At 48.3% G+C, this 22,513-nt stretch overlaps 1 protein-coding gene across 5 annotated transcripts in view; it reads right to left on the reverse strand.

Moving 5' to 3' along the window:
- Window positions 1-6,401: 6,401 nt before the first annotated feature.
- Window positions 6,402-22,513, reverse strand: part of LOC134892263 (dehydrogenase/reductase SDR family member 4-like) — a 95,913-nt gene continuing 79,801 nt past the window's right edge. For all 5 annotated transcript variants that reach the window (XM_063913599.1, XM_063913596.1, XM_063913597.1 and 2 more), the window contains 3 exons: window positions 17,537-17,671; window positions 16,573-16,628; window positions 6,402-6,601 (listed from right to left, as the gene is read on the reverse strand). In XM_063913599.1, coding sequence (XP_063769669.1) covers window positions 6,487-6,601; window positions 16,573-16,628; window positions 17,537-17,671 — 306 coding nt within the window. In that variant the 3' untranslated portion in view covers window positions 6,402-6,486. The remainder of the gene's footprint in view (window positions 6,602-16,572; window positions 16,629-17,536; window positions 17,672-22,513) is intronic.

Below are 22,513 nucleotides of genomic sequence, written 5' to 3' on the forward strand. Positions count from 1 at the left end.
CATGACAAAGCCACCAATTCTGACACACGCCTAGCCGAAGCCAAGGCCAAATATATATATGACCACCGTTCCACGTGAGATACTTCAACTCCACGTTCTGAAGTGGCTCAAAACAATGTGATTTTAGGAAAACCAACACTACGTTGAGATCCCAAGGTGCCACTGGAGGCACAAAAGGGGGCTGAATATGCAGCACTCCCTTAACAACGTCTGAACTTCAGGCAGCGTCTTTAATAGCCTTTAACAGCGTAGGAATCACTTCATCTGGAACGCCCTTTTCCGTTAGGATCCTGCGTTCAACCGCCAAGCCTTCAAACGCAGCCGCGGTAAGTCTTGGAACAGACAGGGCCCCTGCAGTAACAGGTCCGTCTGAGACACAGAGGCCATGGGTCCTCCGAGATCATTTCTTGTAGTTCTGGGTACCAAGTTCTTCTTGACCAATCCGGAACTACGAGTATAGTTCTTACTCCTCTCTTACTTACTATCCTCAGTACCTTGGGTATGAGAGGAAGAGGAGGGAACACATAAACCTACTGGTACACCGACGGTGTCACTAGTGCGTCCACAGCTATCACCTAAGGGTCTCTTGACCTGGCGCAATACTTTTGTAGCTTTTTGTTGAGGCGGGACGCCATCATGTCCACCTGTGGCCGTTCCCAACGGTTCACAATCTGCGTGAAGACTTCTGGATGAAGTCCCCACTCTCCCGGGTGGAGGTCGTGCCTGCTGAGGAAGTCTGCTTCCTAGTTTTCCACACCCGGAATGAACACTGCTGACAGTGTTAGTACGTGATACTCCGCCCATCGGAGAATCCTTGTGGCTTCTGCCAACGCCATCCTGCTTCTTGTGCCGCCTTGTCGGTTTATATGGGCGACAGCCGTGGTGTTGTCTGACTGAATCAGCACCGGCTGGTTTTGAAGCAGGGGTTCTGCTTGCCTAAGGGCATTGTAACTGGCCCTTAGGTCCAGAATATTTATGTGTAGGGAAGTCTCCTGACTCGACCATTGTCCTTGGAAATTTCTTCCCTGAGTGACTGCTCCCCAACCTCGGAGGCTTGCATCCGCGGTCACCAGGACCCAGTCCTGAATGCCGAATCTGCGGCCCTCGAGAAGATGAGCACTCTGCAGCCACCACCGCAAAGACACCCTGGCCCCGGGGACAGGGTGATCAGCTGATGCATCTGAAGATGCGATCCTCACTTGTCTAACAGGTCCCACTGAAAGTTCCTTGCATGGAACCTGCCGAAGGGAATTGCTTCGCAAGAAGCTACCACCTTTTCCAGGACTTGCGTGCAATGATGCACCGACACCTGTTTTGGTTTTAGGAGGTCTCTGACCCGAGATGACAACTCCCTGGCCTTCTCCTCCGGGAGAAACACCTTCTTCTGTTCTGTGTCCAGAAACATGCCCAATATCAGCAGACGCGTCGTAGGAACCAGCTGCGACTTTGGGATATTCAGAATCCAGCCGTGCTGTTGTAGCACTTCCTGAGATAGTGCTACTCCGATCAACGACTGCTCCTTGGACCTCGCCTTTATAAGGAGATCGCCCAAGTACGGGATAATTATAACTCCCTTCTTTCGAAGGAATCTCATAATTTTGGCCATTACCTTGGAACACACCCTCGGTGCCGTGGACAGACCAAACGGCAACGTCTGGAATTGGTAATGGCAGTTCTGTACCACAACCTTGAGGTACTCCTGGTGAGGTGGGTAAATGGGGACATGTAGGTAAGTATCCATGATGTCCAGTGATACCATGTAATCCCCCTCTTCCAGGCTTGCAATAACCGCCCTGAGCGATTCCATTTTGAACTCGAACTTCCTTATATAAGTGTTCAAGGATTTCAAATTTAGAATGGGTCTCACCAAACCGTCTGGTTTCGGTACCACAAACATTGTGGAATAGTAACCCCGTCCCTGTTGAAGGAGGGGAACTTTTATTATCACCTGCTGGAGGTACAGCTTGTGAATTGCCACCAGTACTACCTCCCTGTCCTGGGGAGTAGTTGGCAAGGCTGATTTGAGGTAATGGCGAGGGGGAGACGCCTCGAATTCCAGCTTGTATCCCTGCGATACCACTTGTAGAACCCAGAGATCCACCTGTGAGCGAACCCACTGGTCGCTGAAGTTCCGGAGACGCGCTCCCACCGCACCTGGCTCCGTCTGTGGAGCCCTAGCGTCATGCGGTGGACTCAGTAGAAGCAGGGGAGGATTTTTGTTCCTGGGAACTGGCTGTCTGGTGCAGCTTTTTCCCTCTCCCCCTGCCTCTGGGCAGAAAGGAAGCACCTTTGATCCGCTTGCCTTTCTGAGGCCGAAAGGACTGTACCTGATAGTACGGTGCTTTCGTAGGTTGTGAGGGAGCCTGAGGTAAAAATGTCGATTTCCCAGCTGTTGCTGTGGATACAAGGTCCGAGAGACCATCCCCAAACAATTCCTCACCCTTATAAGGCAAAACCTCCATGTGCCTTTTAGAATCAGCATCACCTGTCCACTGCCGGGTCCATAATACCCTCCTGGCAGAAATGGACATTGCATTAATTCTAGATGCCAGCCGGCAAATATCCCTCTGTGCATCCCTCATATATAAGACGACGTCTTTAATATGCTCTATGGTTAGCAAAATAGTATCCCTGTCGAGGGTATCAATATTATCTGACAGGGTATCAGACCACGCTGCAGCAGCACTACACATCCATGCTGAAGCAATTTGCAGGTCTCAGTATAGTACCTGAGTGTGTATATACAGACTTCAGGATAGCCTCCTGCTTTCTATCAGCAGGCTCCTTCAAGGCAGCCGTATCCTGAGACGGCAGTGCCACCTTTTTTGACAAGCGTGTGAGCGCCTTATCCACCCTAGGAGATATCTCCCAACATGACCTATCCTCTGGCGGGAAAGGGTACGCCATCAGTAATTTTTTAGAAATTACCAGTTTCTTATCGGGGGAACCCCACGCTTCTTCACACACTTCATTCAACTCATCTGATGGGGGAAAAAACACTGGCTGCTTTTTCTCCCCAAACATAATACCCTTTTTCGTGGTACCTGGGTTAATGTCAGAAATGTGTAACACATTTTTCATTGCCGTAATCATGCAACGGATGCCCCTTGTGGATTGTGTATATGTCTCATCCTCGTCGACACTGGAGTCAGACTCCGTGTCGACATCTGTATCTGCCATCTGAGGTAGCGGGCGTTTGTGAGCCCCTGATGGTCTTTGAGACGCTTGGGCAGGCACGGGCTGAGAAGCCGGCTGTCCCACGGCTGTTACGTCATCCAGCCTTTTATGTAAGGAGTTGACACTGTCGGTTAATACCTTCCACATATCCATCCACTCTGGTGTCGACCCCGCAGGGGGTGACATCACATTTATTGGCACCTGCTCCGCCTCCACATAAGCCTCATCAAACATGTCGACACAGCCGTACCGACACACCGCACACACACAGGGAATGCTCTGACTGAGGACAGGACCCCACAAAGTCCTTTGGGGAGACAGAGAGAGAGTATGCCAGCACACACCACAGCGCTATATAATTAGGGATTTACACTATTACAGAAAGTGATTTTTCCCTATAGCTGCTTTACATGTATATTTTGCGCCTAAATTTAGTGCCCCCCCCTCTCTTTTTAACCCTTTGAGCCTGGAAACTGCAGGGGAGAGCCTGGGGAGCTGTCTTCCAGCGGAACTGTGAAGAGAAAATGGCGCCAGTGTGCTGAGGGAGATAGCCCCGCCCCCTTCATGGCGGACTTCTCCCGCTCTTATATTAATATTATGGCAGGGGATTTTTGCACATATATAGTTTTTTAGACTATATTATGTGCTTTTTGCCAATTTAAGGTACTCTAATTGCAGCCCAGGGCGCCCCCCCCTGCGCCCTGCACCCATCAGTGACCAGAGTATGTGGTGTGCATAGGGAGCAATGGCGCACAGCTGCAGTGCTGTGCGCTACCTTAATGAAGACCGGAGTCTTCAGCCGCCGATTTCCAGGACGTTCTTCTTGCTTCTGGCTCTGCAAGGGGGACGGCGGCGCGGCTCCGGACGACCGAGGCTAGGCCTGTGTTCGATCCCTCTGGAGCTAATGGTGTCCAGTAGCCTAGAAGCCCAAGCTAGCTGCAAGCAGGTAGGTTCGCTTCTCTCCCCTAAGTCCCTCGTAGCAGTGAGTCTGTTGCCAGCAGATCTCACTGAAAATAAAAAACCTAACAAATACTTTTACTAGAAGCTCAGGAGAGCCCCTAGTGTGCAACCAGCTCAAGCCGGGCACAGATTCTAACTGAGGTCTGGAGGAGGGGCATAGAGGGAGGAGCCAGTGCACACCAGATAGTACCTAATCTTTCTTTTAGAGTGCCCAGTCTCCTGTGGAGCCCGTCTATTCCCCATGGTCCTTACGGAGTACCCAGCATCCACTAGGACGTCAGAGAAAAAAAAAAAACAAACAAAAATGCTTCTAGGCAGAGAACTCTGGAGAGCTCTCTGCAGTGCACCCATCTTGCTCTGGGCACAGTGTAAAACTGAGGTCTGGAGGAGGGGCATAGAGGGAGGAGCCAGTGCACACCCAGAGTCCAAAGCTTTCTTAAAGTGCCCTATCTCCTGCGGAGCCCGTCTATTCCCCATGGTCCTTACGGAGTCCCAGCATCCTCAAGGACGTTAGAGAAAATATGTGCAGACAGATATTCCTAAGGGCAGTGGTTCCCAAACTTTTTTGAATCATGGCACCCTAGAGTATCAGAATTTTTCTCATGGCACCCCTAGGCCAAAAGTTTCTTATTCAGAAAAAGATATTACATTAAGTAAATTGTGTTCATATGTCATCCGTAGGTTCAGTTGTGTGGTGAAGGACGGGATTCGCTTCTGTTTGTCCACATTTTTCATGCTTGGAAGCCACAAGCACTGGTTTTGCCTATTACATTGACTGTAAATAATTTTAATTGGTCCTGGACCACCAATCCAGGGCACCCCTCCAAGTGTCCTGAGGCACCCTTGGGTGCCACAGCACACAGTTTGAGGAACCACTGCCTTAAGGAGTACCAAACGAGACTTGACAATTAGATGCATTTGTACAGCTAAGCTCTGTGCTCATATAGAATAATTTTTATTGCTACATGGTCTTTCTGGTTCTACATTTATTATCTGCAACATAATAATACATCTTCCCGGCATGCTTATCACTTACTGTGATTTATACAGAGCTTGCCCCTGTTTCCTCTTTGTACGCTATAGTAAAGAATGCTCGGTGGAAACAATCTGGATATGTGTTTCCAGATTTGGGGCCTAATTCAGATCTGGGCTGGGCTGCGATTTTTGCTGCTCTGTGATCAGATAGTTGCCGCCTACAAGGGAAGGGTTAAATCGCTGTGCAAGTGTGCGATCGCATGTGTTGCAGAGCTGCACAAAAATTAGTTTGTGCAGTCTCTGCGCAGCCCAGGACTTACTTATCCAGTGCGATTGAATCCTGCTGATCGGGATCGGAGGCGACGTCAGACACCCTCCCTGAAAATGCTTGAGCCAGTCTGCGTTTTTCCCAGACATTCCCTGAAAACGGTCAGTGGCCACCCACAAACAGCCTCTTCCTGTCAATCACCTTGCGAACACCCGTGCAAATGGATCCTTTGCACCATCTCGTTGCTGACTGGTGAAGCGCGTTGTAGCAGTCGCATGTTCCGGCGCATATGCATCTGCAGTTCGGATCAGATCTGAATTAGGCTCTTACTCTGTACGTACATTTTCCTCTCCATAACCAGTTCTATTACAGTATGGTACTGCATAATGGTGTCTATTAGTAAAGTCATCCAAAAAGCTGCCTTACTCAATACCAAACACACACAAAAATGGCCGTATCTCCGTCCTGTAGAAGAAAAGCAGATCGTCAGTTACAGGCACATCACCCTTTACAGATCTTCCAGCTGGGGGAGGAGAGCTTTATGTTAACTGGAGTTTATTAATATTGGAATACCTTTAATATCTTTATGTCAATCTTCAGTCATGTTCTTATTTATTTTCAAATGTAACATGAAAAATCAGTACGTCATATAAATTATCCCTTTTTATAGCAATACAAAGCCCAATAATTTACAAATATTCATACAGATTTGTTTTGTACTTAAGATCAGAACAAATGTTTCATTTATATGTCTATATAGTTGATCCCTTATAGACTTATAAGGGTCAGTAAAAGCAGGATTAATAGTGTGTGGGAGTGACAGCAGCATACATTTATCAGAAATAATTGGCTTTTTGTAAGGAAACCCCTAGTGACCAAGATGAAGTCTTCTATTGATGGCCTCCAGGCTGAAAATGGTCGTCTGCAGCTTTTCTGTGGCCCTCAACCTCCTTAAGTGTTCATAGCACACTAGTAATAGGGAAAACCACTCAGCAATAGATCAATAACATATGAGGCTCACTTCTTAATAAACTTGGACCATTCTAGAAAATTTATTGTCAGACCAAATGATACAGTAGTGAGGATAAAACATTTCAGTGTGATGCTCATAGACGAGAGTGTCCACCTCCTGAAACCACTACAGTTTCCCCGGTGATATATGCAGCATCAGGAGAGCAGAGGAAGGAGACTGCTCCGCCACAGTCTTCTGGCTCCCCAATTCTGTGGTAAGAACCATCATGTTAGTATATAGCTACCATACATTTATCAAAGTAAAAACACAAACAGATCAATATATTGAATGATACACAAATGAAAATGAATATATCAGGTTTCACAGTAGGATGAGAAAGCGACATTGATCTAGCTGATTGACAGATCTGTATCACAGCAGTAAGAGTATGTGAAGGAAAATAGTTATGAAGCAGTTAGCGTACGGATTATTTGCAAAACAGTTTGTGCATAATTGTTTCATCTATAGTGCATGTATAAAATATACAGCAAATGTACAGTACACACTCCACCAGATGGTCACAAAAGTACACATCTGGGGCCTGGATCTGTTTTATACACAACTCTTGGGTAAGACATTAAACACTATAAGGACCTGATTCAGAGTTGCATGTCCGTCTGAAGACGGATATCGCAGTTTTTAGTAATCTGCGCATGCAGCAGGGCCGGCATAAATAGCTTAGGACAGTTACTGGCAATTCAGTCTGCTACTGATCTCATTTGTATCTACACTTGCAGGTGAGTTGGTGTAACTGGGCGGGAACCAGGCATTTGCGCACAGGGTAAGCACACCGTGTTGCTTGTAAGTGGAATTACGTGCTGTTAAGACCTGTGCGTATGCAGATATCTGTGTGATTTCATACCAATCTCTTGCAATCAGGATTGAACTGGTGCAAAGGCGTTGTAATAGTGATAGCTACTTTCACAATCGGATGGATGGAGGCTGTGTGGTCACATAGATGTGGCCAACTATGAATACATGTAGACATTCACATTTATTTACAAGAGATTCTAGATACTAAGAACTTGTATACTGTAGATAAAACACTAGCATTTACCTGCAGAACAGTTAAACGAAATGACTCTACGGTGGACCATTCAACTCTGATAAATGGTCATAGTACTCACTAAGCACTTGATGCACCCAGAATCATGCTCTATTTTTGCTGCATCCATAGTACGGACGTCTTATTTACCATCAAACATTGCTACTATAACAGCTGTGGAAACTTACAGAAGCTAACAAGACCACAGGTGAACCAATGAAATGAGTCCCAAGTATGTCAGTGGTAGGAGGAAGAAGCAACACTGAGACCTTCGGCGGTCCCCTAATGACATAACATTCTCTACTTGCTGATCCTCTGTTTAAATAGCAAGTTACCAGGTGATAGACACTGATACCATGCTGTCTCGTTTGAAGTAAGAGCTGTTTCAGAAGGGCAAGTTGTACAGACACTGGGGGACCTGCCAACAATGAACACCATGTACTTCATATTCAGTATTATTGTTTCCCTCACTGAATTGTATCTGGAATTAAATTTACAGTTTTGGTGGAGTTATTTAATTTACTGGGCATAAGAAGCTCCTCAGTCTTGACAAATCCATAATTACTATCCTTAGCAATAGAAAAAAAATAAGATTTTACTTACCGGTAAATCTATTTCTCGTAGTCCGTAGTAGATGCTGGGGACTCCGTAAGGACCATGGGGAATAGACGGGCTCCACAGGAGACAGGGCACTTTTAGAAAGAATTAGGAATACTGGTGTGCACTGGCTCCTCCCTCTATGTCCCTCCTCCAGACCTCAGTTAAGGAAACTGTGCCCGGAAGAGCTGACAGTACAAGGAAAGGATTTTGGAATCCAGGGTAAGACTCATACCAGCCACACCAATCACACCGTATAACTCGTGATAAACTTACCCAGTTAACAGTATGAACAACAACAGAGCACCAGATAAACCTGATGCAACCATAACATAACCCTTATGTAAGCAATAACTATATACAAGTATTGCAGAAGAAGTCCGCACTTGGGACGGGCGCCCAGGATCCACTACGGACTACGAGAAATAGATTTACCGGTAAGTAAAATCTTATTTTCTCTAACGTCCTAGTGGATGCTGGGGACTCCGTAAGGACCATGGGGATTATACCAAAGCTCCCAAACGGGCGGGAGAGTGCGGATGACTCTGCAGCACCGAATGAGCAAACACAAGGTCCTCCTCAGCCAGGGTATCAAACTTGTAGAACTTTGCAAAAGTGTTTGAACCCGACCAAGTAGCTGCTCGGCAAAGCTGTAATGCCGAGACCCCTCGGGCAGCCGCCCAAGAAGAGCCCACCTTCCTTGTGGAATGGGCTTTTACTGATTTTGGAGGCGGCAATCCAGACGCAGAATGAGCCTGCTGAATCGTGTTACAGATCCAGCGAGCAATAGTTTGCTTTGAAGCAGGAGCACCCAGCTTGCTGGATGCATACAGGATAAACAGCGACTCAGTTTTCCTGACTCCAGCCGTTCTGGCTACATAAACCTTCAAAGCCCTGACTACATCTAGTAACTTGGAATCCTCCAAGTCACGAGTAGCCGCAGGCACCACAATAGGTTGGTTCAAATGAAAAGAGGACACCACTTTTGGCAGAAATTGCGGACGAGTCCGTAATTCTGCCCTGTCCATATGGAAAACCAGATAGGGGCTTTTATGTGACAAAGCCGCCAGTTCTGACACACTCCTAGCCGAAGCCAAGGCCAATAGCATGACCACCTTCCACGTGAGATATTTTAACTCCACGGTTTAAAGTGGCTCAAACCAGTGTGATTTCAGGAAACTCAACACCACGTTAAGATCCCAAGGTGCCACTGGTGGCACAAAAGGGGGCTGAATATGCAGCACTCCCTTTACAAACGTCTGAACTTCAGGAAGAGAAGCCAGTTCCTTTTGAAAGAAAATGGATAGGGCTGAAATCTGGACCTTAATGGACCCCAATTTTAAGCCCAAAGTCACTCCCGACTGTAGGAAGTGAAGGAAACGGCCAAGCTGGAATTCCTCTGTAGGGGCATTCCTGGCCTCACACCAAGCAACATATTTTCGCCATATACGGTGATAATGTTTAGCCGTCACGTCCTTCCTGGCCTTTATTAGCGTAGGAATAACCTCATCCGGAATGCCTTTTTCTGCTAGGATCCGGCGTTCAACCGCCATGCTGTCAAACGCAGCCGCGGTAAGTCTTGGAACAGACAGGTCCCCTGTTGCAACAGATCCTGTCTGAGAGGCAGAGGCCATGGGTCCTCTGTGAGCATTTCTTGCAGTTCCGGATACCAAGTCCTTCTTGGCCAATCCGGAACAATGAGTATTGTTCTCACTCCTCTTTTTCTTACGATTCTCAGCACCTTGGGTATAAGAGGAAGAGGAGGAAACACATAAACCGACTGGAACACCCACGGTGTCACTAGTGCGTCCATAGCTATCGCCTGAGGGTCTCTTGACCTGGCGCAATACATTTGTAGCTTTTTGTTGAGGCGGGATGCCATCATGTCCACCTGTGGCAGTTCCCATCGACTTGTAATCTGTGTGAAGACTTCTTGATGAAGTCCCCACTCTCCCGGGTGGAGGTCGTGCCTGCTGAGGAAGTCTGCTTCCCAGTTGTCCACTCCCGGAATGAACACTGCTGACAGTGCTTTTACGTGATTCTCCGCCCAGCAAAGAATTCTGGTGGCTTCCGCCATCGCCACCCTGCTTCTTGTGCCGCCTTGGCGGTTTACATGAGCCACTGCGGTGATGTTGTCTGACTGAATCAGCACCGGATGGTTGCGAAGCAGAGGTTCCGCTTGACTTAGGGCGTTGTATATGGCCCTTAGTTCCAGGATATTGATGTGCAGACAAGTCTCCTGACTTGACCACAGACCCTGGAAATTTCTTCCCTGTGTGACTGCCCCCCACCCTCGGAGGCTTGCATCCGTGGTCACCAGGACCCAGTCCTGAATGCCGAACCTGCGACCCTCGAGAAGGTGAGCACTCTGCAGCCACCACAGAAGAGACACCCTGGCCCTGGGGGATATGGTGATCAGCCGATGCATCTGAAGATGCGATCCGGACCACTTGTCCAACAGATCCCACTGAAAGGTCCTCGCATGGAACCTGCCGAAGGGAATGGCCTCGTATGACGCCACCATCTTTCCCAGGACTCGCGTGCAGTGATGCACAGACACCTGTTTTGGTTTTAAGAGGTCTCTGACCAGAGTCACGAGCTCCTGAGCCTTCTCCGTCAGGAGAAAAACCTTCTTCTGGTCTGTGTCCAGAATCATGCCAAGGAAGGGCAGACGCGTCGTAGGAATCAGCTGCGACTTTGGAATATTCAGAATCCAGCCGTGCTGTTGCAACACTTCCCAAGAGTGTGCTACGCTGATCAGCAACTGCTCTCTGGACCTCGCCTTTATGAGGAGATCGTCCAAGTATGGGATAATTGTGACTCCTTGCTTTCGCAGAAGCACCATAATTTCTACCATTACCGTGGTAAATATTCTCGGTGCCGTGGACAGACCAAACGGCAACGTCTGGAATTGGTAATGACAGTCCTGTACCACAAATCTGAGGTACTCCTGATGAGGTGGATAAATGGGGACATGCAGGTAAGCATCCTTTATGTCCAGAGACACCATAAAATCCCCCTCTTCCAGGCTTGCAATGACCGCTCTGAGCGATTCCATCTTGAACTTGAACAGTTTCAGGTAACTGTTCAGGGATTTTAAATTCAATATGGGTCTGACCGAACCGTCCGGTTTCGGTACCACAAACATTGTCGAATAGTAACCCCTACCCTGTTGAAGGAGGGGAACCTTTACCACCACCTGCTGGAGATATAATTTGTGAATGGCCGCTAACACTATTTCCCTCTCTATGGGGGAAGCTGGCAGGGCCGATTTGAGGTAACGGTGAGGGGGCATCACTTCGAATTCCAGCTTGTATCCCTGAGATACAATCTGTATAGCCCAGGGATCCACCCGTGAGCGAACCCACTGGTGGCTGAAATTTCGGAGACGCGCCCCCACCAATCCTGGCTCCACCTGTGGAGCCCCAGCGTCATGCGGTGGATTTAGTGGCAGCCGGGGAGGACTTATGTTCCTGGGAACTAGCTGTATTGTGCAGCTTCTTTCCTCTACCCCTGCCTCTGGCAAGAAAGGACGCACCTCGGACTCTCTTGCCTCTTTGTGATCGAAAGGACTGCATTTGGTAATATGGTGCTTTCTTAGGTTGTTAGGGAATATATGGCAAAAAATTTGACTTCCCAGCCGTAGCTGTGGAAACTAGGTCCGAGAGACCGTCCCCAAACAATTCCTCACCCTTGTAAGGTAAAACCCCCATGTGCCTTTTTGAGTCGGCATCACCTGTCCATTGCCGAGTCCACAGGACCCTTCTGGCAGAAATCGACATTGCATTTATTCTAGAGCCCAGTAGGCTAATGTCTCTCTGGGCATCTCTCATATATAGGACAGCGTCTTTTATATGCCCCAGGGTCAGTAATATAGTATCCTTGTCCAAGGTATCAAGTTCCTCAGATAAAGGGGGAAATTTACTAAGCTCCCGATTTTGACCGAGATGCCGTTTTTTCATCAAAGTGTCATCTCGGTAATTTACTAAACACTAATCACGGCAGAGATGAGGGCATTCGTAATTTTTTGCAAGTCCAAGTAAAAAATTACGAATGAATACACCATCGGTCAAAACGCGGCTGTTTAAGTATGAATCTCGGTCATTTACTAAGAAGTGCAAAGCAAAAAAAAAACAAACACTGCCGTGAAAAATTACAACTCGTAAAAAAGTGCTAAAAAAAAACAGACCTTTTTTTTTTATTCGTGATTGGATAGGCATGCACGGATCCATGAGATCCGTGCATGTATATCAGTGGGAAGGGGTGGGAAAGTGCTTATTTTTTCAAAAAAAATTGCCGACTTTTTTACAATTAATCTCGGCCGGATCTGTGTGATCCGTGCTGGGGTTCTATTTTTTTTTTTTTTTTAATTAAACACTGTAAAATTTAAAAAAAAAATTGCGTGGGGTCCTCCCTCCTAAGCATAACCAGCCTCGGGCTCTTTGCTCAGCGATGACGTCACTTTAGGTCAACCGCAGGGCAGAAAGTTCCCATCATTGGTTACAATGTAGCGCATAGGCGCTACATTGTAACACTGCCGTGTGCTGCCTGACAGTGAGGACAGGAGCACACAGCTGATCAGGAGAGTGCTACAACGTGGCGCTCCCTGATTGGCTGAAGAAACCCACTTAGACAGAAGTCAAAGTGGGTTTCTGGCATTCGTGGAAAGGTGACCCATGTGCAAACATGGGTCCCCTTCCAGTTCGTGGTCGGGACACCGTTTTGTTATTTTTTTCAAGTACGTGGATTACCCCTGGATTTCCCGAGGAGCCTGGACCCCTGGATCTCGTGAGTATAATTTCTTCAACAGGTACCCCTTGGATTCTACTGGAGAAGAGGACCGACCTGCGTGGGAACTTAAGGTAAGTATGTATGTATGTGTGTATGTATGTAATAAAATTATACTTTCACGGTGTGTGTGTCTTGTCTTTTTTTGGGTATTTTTTTAGTAGTAGTACTACAGGTACCAGCGGGCCCGTTTTTCCGTCGCATGCTGGTACTTGTGGTTCTCCAAGTACCAGCATGCGGGGGAGGCTTGCTGGGCCTTGTAGTACTGCTACTAAAAACAATATCTTTTCTTTTACAACAAAGGCTATCAGCCTCCCCATCCGCAGCCCATTGGATGGGGGGGGACAGCCTCGGGCTTCACCCCTGGCCCTTGGGTGGCTGGGGGGGGGGGGGGACCCCTTGATTGAAGGGGTCCCCACTCCCCCAGGGTACCCCGGCCAGGGGTGACTAGATGGATTTTTGATGCCACGGCCGCAGGGCACTATATAAAAGTGACCCCCGGCTGTGGCATTATCTGTCCAGCTAGTGGAGCCCGGTGCTGGTTTTAAAAATACGGGGGACCCCTACTCTTTTTGTCCCCCGTATTTTTGGAACCAGGACCAGGCGCAGAGCCCGATGCTGGTTGCTTAAATATGGGGGAACACCTGTCATTTTTTTTCCCATATTTCGGCAACCAGGATCGGCTCAAAGAGCCCGAGGCTGGTTATGCTTAGGAGGGGGGACCCCACGCAATTTTTTTTAAAAATTTTACAGTGTTTAATTAAAAAAAAAAAAAAAATAGAACCCCAGCACGGATCACACAGATCCGGCCGAGATTAATTGTAAAAAAGTCGGCAGTGTTTTGCTAATCTCTGCCGTAAAAAACACAAAAAAAACACGAATGACATCGACATCGGAAGAAAAGAAAAACCCGAATACGACAGCTTAGTAAATCCATCGTAACAAATTCAAAAAGTTGCAGTTTTACACTTTCGATGTCATTCGTGATTGAACTTTGACCTGAAACGGGAATATACGAATCTTAGTAAATTTACCCCAAAGTCTCTGTCCATGCTGCTACAGCACTACACATCCAGGCCGACGCAATTGCCGGCCTTAGTAGGGTACCTGAATGTGTATAAATGGACTTCAGGATACCTTCCTGCTTTCTATCCGCAGGATCTTTTAGGGTGGCCGTATCCTGTGACGGCAGGGCTACCTTCTTAGATAAGCGTGTCAAAGCTTTGTCTTCCCGTTGGCGGGAAAGGATACGCCATAAGCAACCGTTTGAAATCTGCATTTTTCTATCGGGAGATTCCCAAGCTTTTTCACATAACTCATGTGAAGGGGGAAAGGTCACCTTATGCCTTTTTTCCTCAAACATATAAACCCTCTTGTCAGGGACTGGGTTTTCCTCTGAGATGTGCAATACATCCTTCATTGCTATAATCATGTAGCGGATGGCTTTAGCCATTTTAGGCTGCAACTTTGCATCATCGCCATCGACACTGGAGTCAGAATCCGTGTCGATATCTGTGTCAACAATTTGGGATAGTGGGCGATTTTGAGACCCTGACGGCCTCTGCGCTGTAGGAGCAGGCATGTGTTGAGACCCTGACTGTCCCAAGGCTTTAGCTTTATCCAACCTTTTATGCAAGGAATTAACATTATCATTTAAAACCTTCCACATATCCATCCAATCGGGCGTCGGCGGCGATCCCAAATTCATTTGTACCTGCTCTGCTTCCACATAGCCTTCCTCGTCAAACATGCCGACACAAGCGTACCGACACACCACACACACAGGGGATGCTCTATTTGAGGACAGAACCCCCACAAGGCCTTTTGGAGAGACAGAGAGAGAGTATGCCAGCACACACCCCAGCGCTATATGACCCAGGAATTACACAGTAACTTAGTGTTTACCCAGTAGCTGCTGTATATACTGATTTTGCGCTAAATTTATGTGCCCCCCCTTTCTTTTTACCCTCTTTCTACCGTGAATCTGCAGGGCAGAGCCTGGGGAGCTTCCTCTCAGCGGAGCTGTGGAGAGAAAATGGCGCTGGTGAGTGCTGAGGAAGAAGCCCCGCCTCCTCAGCGGCGGGCTTCTGTCCCGCGATTTTGTGTAAAATCATGGCGGGGGCTCATGCATATATACAGTGCCCAACTGTATATATGCCCACTTTGCCAAGAGGTCTCTAATTGCTGCCCAGGGCGCCGCCCCCCCCCCCCCCCCCCCCCTGCACCCTACAGTGACCGGAGTGTGTGGGTTTAATGTGGGAGCAATGGCGCACAGCTGCAGTGCTGTGCGCTACCTCATATGAAGACTGGAGTCTTCTGCCGCCGTTATTGAGGTCTTCTTGCTTTTCACGCCGGCTTCTGGCTCTGCGAGGGGGCCGGCAGCGCGGCTCTGGGATCGGACGACCAAGGGTGCGTTCCTGTGTACGATCCCTCTGGAGCTAATGGTGTCCAGTAGCCTAAGAAGCATGACCTATCCACAGTGAGTATGGCTGCTTCTCTCCCCTCAGTCCCATGTAGCAGAGAGTCTGTTGCCAGCAGATCTCTCTGAAAATAAAAAAAATCCTAACAAAATACTTTCTATTTAGCAAGCTCAGGAGAGCTCACTAAAGTGCACCCAGCTCGTCCGGGCACAGATTCAAACTGAGGTCTGGAGGAGGGACATAGAGGGAGGAGCCAGTGCACACCAGTATTCCTAATTCTTTCTTAAAGTGCCCTGTCTCCTGCGGAGCCCGTCTATTCCCCATGGTCCTTACGGAGTCCCCAGCATCCACTAGGACGTTAGAGAAATAATTTATTTTGCCCTGGAGACATTGGAAATGACAAACCCTTACTGAGCTTATAATAGGTTTATTTTCCCTTCCTATGTAATGCTGACCGTGCACTAGTGATGCTACCATTGCTGTATCCTACCTGCCAAGACTAAGCTTGCATACAAGTTCTCCGCTCACAGGTAAAATATAGCCTGTAAGAGGCATAGATAACCGACTATGGGGACCATATAGAAAGAAATATTTGTGGCTGTTTCCCCGAAAACACCAGTTTTCAGGGGTTAGCCACAAATATTTAGTATCACCTGAATGTATGCAGGAGGGACCGCAGCAGAGATCCCTCTATTTCCGCCATCAGCTACATCCTCCATAGGTTCCTATGGGGGATGCGATGCTGACAAATTTACCAATTTCTGGAATGGGAAGCATTCCGGAGACTGACTTCACTGAAGCCTATGGGCTACATACAGCAAAACCTCCCCGGCAAAGGGTTCCCCCCAGAACCTTCCTCCGGAAATGGAGGTTGTGCATGTGTGGTCAGCGGGACCACGCATGTGTAGTAGTCCCTCTGCCACACTGGAAGATGCATACAACCATAGAAAATCAACAGTACACAGTACCATAGCAGGCCACTAATGCTTCTGGGACCTGCCCCACACACGAGCGCCAAGCACCTTGCAAGCCAAATACAGGTGACATTTGGATGCTAGGTGCTGCACCCTGGCCTGGATGATAGCACCACTTGCACACCTCTAGTTATGGGTACACAGAAAGCACACGTGTGCAGAGTCATATGTGTGGTCAGTGTGGCTGCTAATGAATACATACGTTGTAACATGGGAAGTTCTCACTAATAAGAACCAAGTCAGTAATCTGTTATAGTGTTGTTTTCTTATCCTGTTCTTCTCCAGTATATATTGTAAGCAATTATCCAACACTGATGGTTAGTGTATTCCAAAACTAGGATGATTCCAGTGCTTACCTGCTAATACCTAGAGAGGTCGTTAGTTGCTCCAAGACTGATTCATTCTTCCACAGCTGTGGAGAGAGAAAGACTGTACAGCTCACCTTCATGTAAACCGACCTGTACTACACACCCATTCACCTTCCGAGCTGCACGGACCCACACAGAAACTAATCTGCTCACAACCGCAATTCAATTTCACAACAGGGTAGATGTGGCAAAATGGTGCTGATCGGGTGCCTGGAGAATGGAGGAAGGAAAAGGATAGTGTAGTAAAAGTACAATAACATGTATAATTGAATAAAACTTCCCTTGATATGGATGCTGACACTTTCTTGCCAGACTCAGGTACATAAAATGTGAAAGAATATTATGCAATATATAGGTATGAGAAACAACACAGTCCTCTTTAGTAGGAAATAGCTTTTGCTTCTCTGTATTGATTACTGTAGCCCGTGATGAAAGCCCATTCCGTTTTATTATTGCTGGTTTCTGTCTGCTGTGTCATTTTGACTGTTTTTACCCTGTGATTATGACATTTTAATAAATTGAATGAATTTTATCATATACTGTAGTCCCTGAATTACATGTATGGTTATACCTACTACAAGAGGACTGCTTTGTTTCTCATACCTATATATTGTATAATGTTATTCCGACCACATATTCTTTCATATTTTATGTATGCAAGTCTGGCAAGAAAGTGTCAGCATCCATTTCAAGGGAAGTTTTATTTAATGATATTTTATTGTAGATTTCCTAAGCTATCCTTTTCCATCCTCCAGTCACCTGATCAGCACCATTTTGTGATACCTACCCTATGATTTTTTTGTATATTGACTTTGTTCCTTGTGGGTTAACCATTTAGGTGTACAAAGGATGCTGTCTCCCCTCAGTAGTGCTAATTAAGTCTCACTATCCCAGCTTTTAGCATCCATTTCACAATCGTACACACCCTTATTTAACATTATTAAAGACTCACAGCTGAACTGAACTTGGTGCGGATGAGACCAGGTGCAAGACAATTTACTCTGATGTTCAGAGGGGATAATTCTGGTGCAAGAGCCTTGGTGAGGCCAAGCAATGCCGTCTTACTGACACTGTATGGGCCCAGAGCCTAGGAGAGAATTACAAAACAATTTCAGGGAGAACCTGCATCAGAAAGGACACAATAATGTTTATTTATATAGAACGTTTCTCCGAAAGGAGTAAAAGTGCTATGCAGTTTCAGGAAATAAACCATGATGGAGTCAGCCATCCTGAATGCACAATGGTTACAGTGATTGACTACAAAATAAGAAATCAGGATTTTGGTACTTACCGATAAATCCCTTTCTCCGATTCCACAGGGGCCACTGGAGCGTAGTTACAATGGGGAATAGTAGGCAGTAATTGGGAGCTGGCACTTTAAAATAAAAAAAAATTCTAACCCTGTGGCTAGCTCCTCCCCTACTATCTCCCCTCCAAGCCAGTCTACGTAAAACTGTGCCCAAGGAGAGCTGTAATAGAGAAAACCATAAGGTAGAGGAGGTTATTGACGTCTACTCAACCAGGATAACCCAAACTAACCCTGGAATCGAACCTAATAATAAACAGGATAACCTGAACTCAACAAGCGGTCATTAATTGAACCGCAAATCGTTAAGCAAAAAACAACAAGGAGGAACAGCGCTGGGCGGGCGTCCAGTGGCCCCTGTGGAATCGGAGAAAGGGATTTATCGGTAAGTACCAAAATCCTGATTTCTCCTTCATCCACTAGGGGCCACTGGAGCGTAGTTACAATGGGGACGTCCCAGAGCTCCCAGAACGGGTGGGAGAGCGCTGAGAGTCCTGTAAAACCGCTCGGCCAAAGTGAGATGCAGAGGCCGCAAAAGTGTCAAACTTGTAGAATTTGACAAACGTATGACGGCCGGACCAAGTAGCCGCCCGACATAAAGTAGTCATAGAGAGCAGCCGCCCAAGAAGGTCCCACAGAGCGTGTGGAGTGTGCTGAAATGGAAGATGGAGGTTCCCGAGAAGCCGCCAAATAAGCTTGTCTGATGGTCAGTCGAATCCATCGAGACAAGGTCTGCTTAGAGGCCGGCCAACCACGGCGGGCAGCGTCGTACAGCACAAATAAGGAATCAGACTTCCGAATAGCCGAAGTCCTATTCACATAGATCTTGAGCGCTCTTACAACGTCCAATGATCTCACATCCGGAGAGTCCCCTGAGAGGGCCGGTACTACAAGCGGCTGATTGATGTGAAAATCAGACACCACTTTTGGTAGAAAGGACATACGAGTACGAAGCTCGGCCCTATCCGCATGAAACACCAGGTAAGGAGACCTGCAAGAGAGAGCCCCTAGTTCTGACACTCGTCTAGCTGAAGCCAGCGCCAGGAGCAGAACCACCTTCCAGGTGAGATATTTTATCTCTACTGATTCCAGGGGCTCAAACAATGAAGACTGCAGAAAGGACAGGACCAGACTGAGGTCCCATGGCGCTGTCGGAGGACGGAAGGGAGGCTGTATTCGAAGAACCCCCTGAAAGAAGGTCTGAACCTCAGGCAGCAAGGCTAACCGTTTCTGGAAGTAAACCGAAAGAGCAGAGACCTGCACTTTTAGTGAGCCCAGTCTTAGGCCTGCTGAAAAACCCGCCTGCAAAAAACGGAGAAGACGGGCTAAGCTATACACGGAAGGAGAATATTCTCGACGTTCACACCATGCTACATAAGCCTTCCAAATGCGGTAGTAGTGAGAAGATGTAACCGACTTTCTAGCCCGAAGCATAGTAGGTATAACTGTACGAGGAATCCCCTTCCTTGTCAAGATGGCTTTCTCAACAGCCACGCCGTCAAACGTAGCCTGCGTAAGTCTGGATAACAAAAAGGACCCTGTTGTAGAAGGTCGTCTCGTAGTGGTAGGGTCCAAGGCTCGGCCACCGACAACAGATGTAGAGCGGAGTACCAAACCCTGCGTGGCCAATCTGGAGCCACTAGGAGAACCAGAGCGTCTTCTCTCTTGATGCGTTGCAGAACCTTCGGCAACAGCGGGAACGGAGGAAAGAGGTAAACAAACTGGAAATTCCAAGGAGCCGTGAGAGCATCCACGCCCGCCGCCGCCGGGTCCCTCGTCCGAGAGTAGTAAAGAGGCAACTGATGGTTCAGGCGGGACGCCATGAGATCGATCTGTGGTTTTCCCCACCGGCGGACCAGTTGCCAAAACACCTGGGGATGTAGTGACCATTCTCCCGGGTGCATGTCCTGCCGGCTTAGATAGTCGGCTTCCCAATTGTCCACTCCCGGAATGAATATTGCCGAGAAGTACAGGGCATACTTCTCCGCCCAGAGAAGGATGTTGGTGACTTCCCTCATCGCTGCGCGGCTGCGAGTGCCGCCCTGACGGTTGATGTATGCTACCGTCGTGGCGTTGTCGGACTGAACTCTGACCGCTCGACCTCGCAGGAGGTGATGTGCCTGCAGCAGGGCGTTGTACACCGCCCTTAGTTCGAGGATGTTTATGTGGAGAGCGGATTCGTGGATTGACCAGCGCCCCTGAAACTGATGTCCCAGGGTCACTGCTCCCCAGCCTCGCAGACTGGCGTCCGTGGTGAGGAGAGTCCAATCCCATATGCCGAACCGTCTTCCTTCCAACAGATGGGTCGATTGGAGCCACCAGAGCAGTGATGACCGTGCCTTTGGAGATAGAGTCACCCGCTGATGAAGGAACAGATGAGATCCTGACCATTGATTTAGAAGACATAGCTGAAACGGTCGAGAGTGGAAGCGACCGTACGGAAGAGCCTCGAACGCTGCTACCATCTTTCCCAGCAGGCGAATGCACAGATATACTGACACCCGACGGTGTTGAAGGACCAGTCTTACCAGTGTCTGCAGAGAAAGTATCTTGTCCCGCGGAAGGAAAACCCTCTGATGGACTGTGTCGAGAATCATTCCCAGAAACAACAGCCGTTGTGCGGGGCATAAGTGAGACTTCGGAAAATTCAGGACCCACCCGTGTCGGATCAGAAGGTCCTGTGTCATCCGGATATTCTGAAGTAACCGTTCTGCTGAGCTTGCTTTTATTAGCAGATCGTCCAGATAGGGAACAATTGTCACACCCTGCTTCCGAAGCAGGGCCATCATGACCGCCATGATCTTTGTGAACACTCTGGGGGCAGAAGAGAGACCGAAAGGAAGGGCCTGGAACTGTAAATGAGCGTCCTGTATTGCGAACCGGAGAAAGGCCTGGTGAGGAGGCCAAATGGGAACATGTAAGTATGCGTCCTTGATGTCTAAGGATGCCAGAAACTCGTCTTTTTCCAACCCCACAATAACAGACTGGAGGGACTCCATCTTGAACTTGAACACCTTCAAATACGGATTGAGATCTTTCAAGTTCAGGATTGGTCTGACTGAGCCGCCCGGCTTCGGTACTAGAAACAGGCTTGAGTAATAGCCCTGTTTTCGATGATGCGAGGGAACAGGGATCACAACCCTTGCAGACAGAAGCTTCTGGACCGCGGTCTGTAAGGCAACTCCCCGGTTGTCGGAAACTGGCAAACCCGTGGTAAAGAACCGCTGGGGTGGTTGTTCCTGAAATACGAGCTTGTAACCGCAAGTGATGAGATCCCGGACCCAAGCATCTGGGCAGGACTGTATCCAGACCTCCTTGAAATCCCACAAACGAGCTCCCACCCTGTGATCTCCCAGGTGGGAGGAAGGCCCGTCATGCGGTGGCAGTGCCAGAAGACTTAACGTCTGACTGGGCTGAGGCTGCGGAACCTCTACCCCTGCCGCCGCCTCTACCTCTATGGCCACGGAAGGTAGAAGCTCCACCCCTGGCCTGTCCTCGAAACCTGGAAGGGGCACGAAAGGATCGAAAAGAGGGACCCCTATATGGTCTGCGAGCGGCTGGAGCAGCAGAAGGAAGATAAGACGACCTACCCCCCGTGGCCGTAGAGATCCAGGCATCCAGATCCTTACCAAACAGAACCTCACCCGTAAAGGGTAACGCCTCTGCCGCCCTTTTGGATTCCGTATCCGCATGCCAATGCCGGAGCCATAGCGCTCTGCGGGCCGCAATTGTTAAAGCGGAAATTCTAGCTCCAAGAACACCTATGTCCTTGGACGCTTCGCAAAGATAAAGGGCTGATTCACGGATGTGTTCTGCCAAGTCTATCAATTGATCCGCCGGTAATTCGTCACGAATTCCAGAGGACAATTGTTCCGCCCAAGCTTCGATTGCCTTGTTGACCCAACAACCTACCTGCGCCGGGCGCTGCAAAACCCCTGCCGCAGAGTAAATATTCTTTAAGGTAGACTCCAACTTCCTATCTGACGCCTCCTTAAGAGAAGTTGCCCCCGGAACAGGCAGGACCGTCTTTTTGGACAGATGAGACACCGAAGGATCCACGATCGGAGAGTTCTCATAGCGTGTTCTGCTATCTGCGGGAAAAGGATAGGAAGACAACATTTTTCTGGATACCTGAAATTTCGCGTCTGGATGCTTCCAGGCTGTTGTTATAAGAGCATCCAGCTCCTCCGAAACTGGAAAAGTCACCGGCAGGTATTGGTCGGTGCCAAACCTTGAAGGGCGTAAGATGTCTTCCGTCTCCTCCACCTGTAACACTGAGCGAATAGCAGTAATAAGAGCCTCTATACCCTGAGCTACTGGTTCAGAGTCCCCATATACCTGATCGTCAGTATCCTGGATATCCACATCCTGTATATCCTGTACATCTACCCCCGCCTCATCTAATTGAGGCATATCATCGTCAAAGTCCTGTAACACCGAGGCTAGCAATCTCTTTTTTGCAGCCTGTTGGGGGGGACTAAAGGACGGGGCTTGGGAAGGTATTACAGCCCTGGAAAGCCCTTCCACTGACTTTGCCAATGAGACTGCCCATGCAGGTTCTGGCGCCGGTACCGGGACAAGCTGTCGGAACTGGGCCGCCTCTCTATCTTTTCGAGAGGCTTT

This window comes from Pseudophryne corroboree, chromosome 1, assembly GCF_028390025.1.
Source record: "Pseudophryne corroboree isolate aPseCor3 chromosome 1, aPseCor3.hap2, whole genome shotgun sequence".
Taxonomy (NCBI): Eukaryota; Metazoa; Chordata; class Amphibia; order Anura; family Myobatrachidae; genus Pseudophryne; species Pseudophryne corroboree.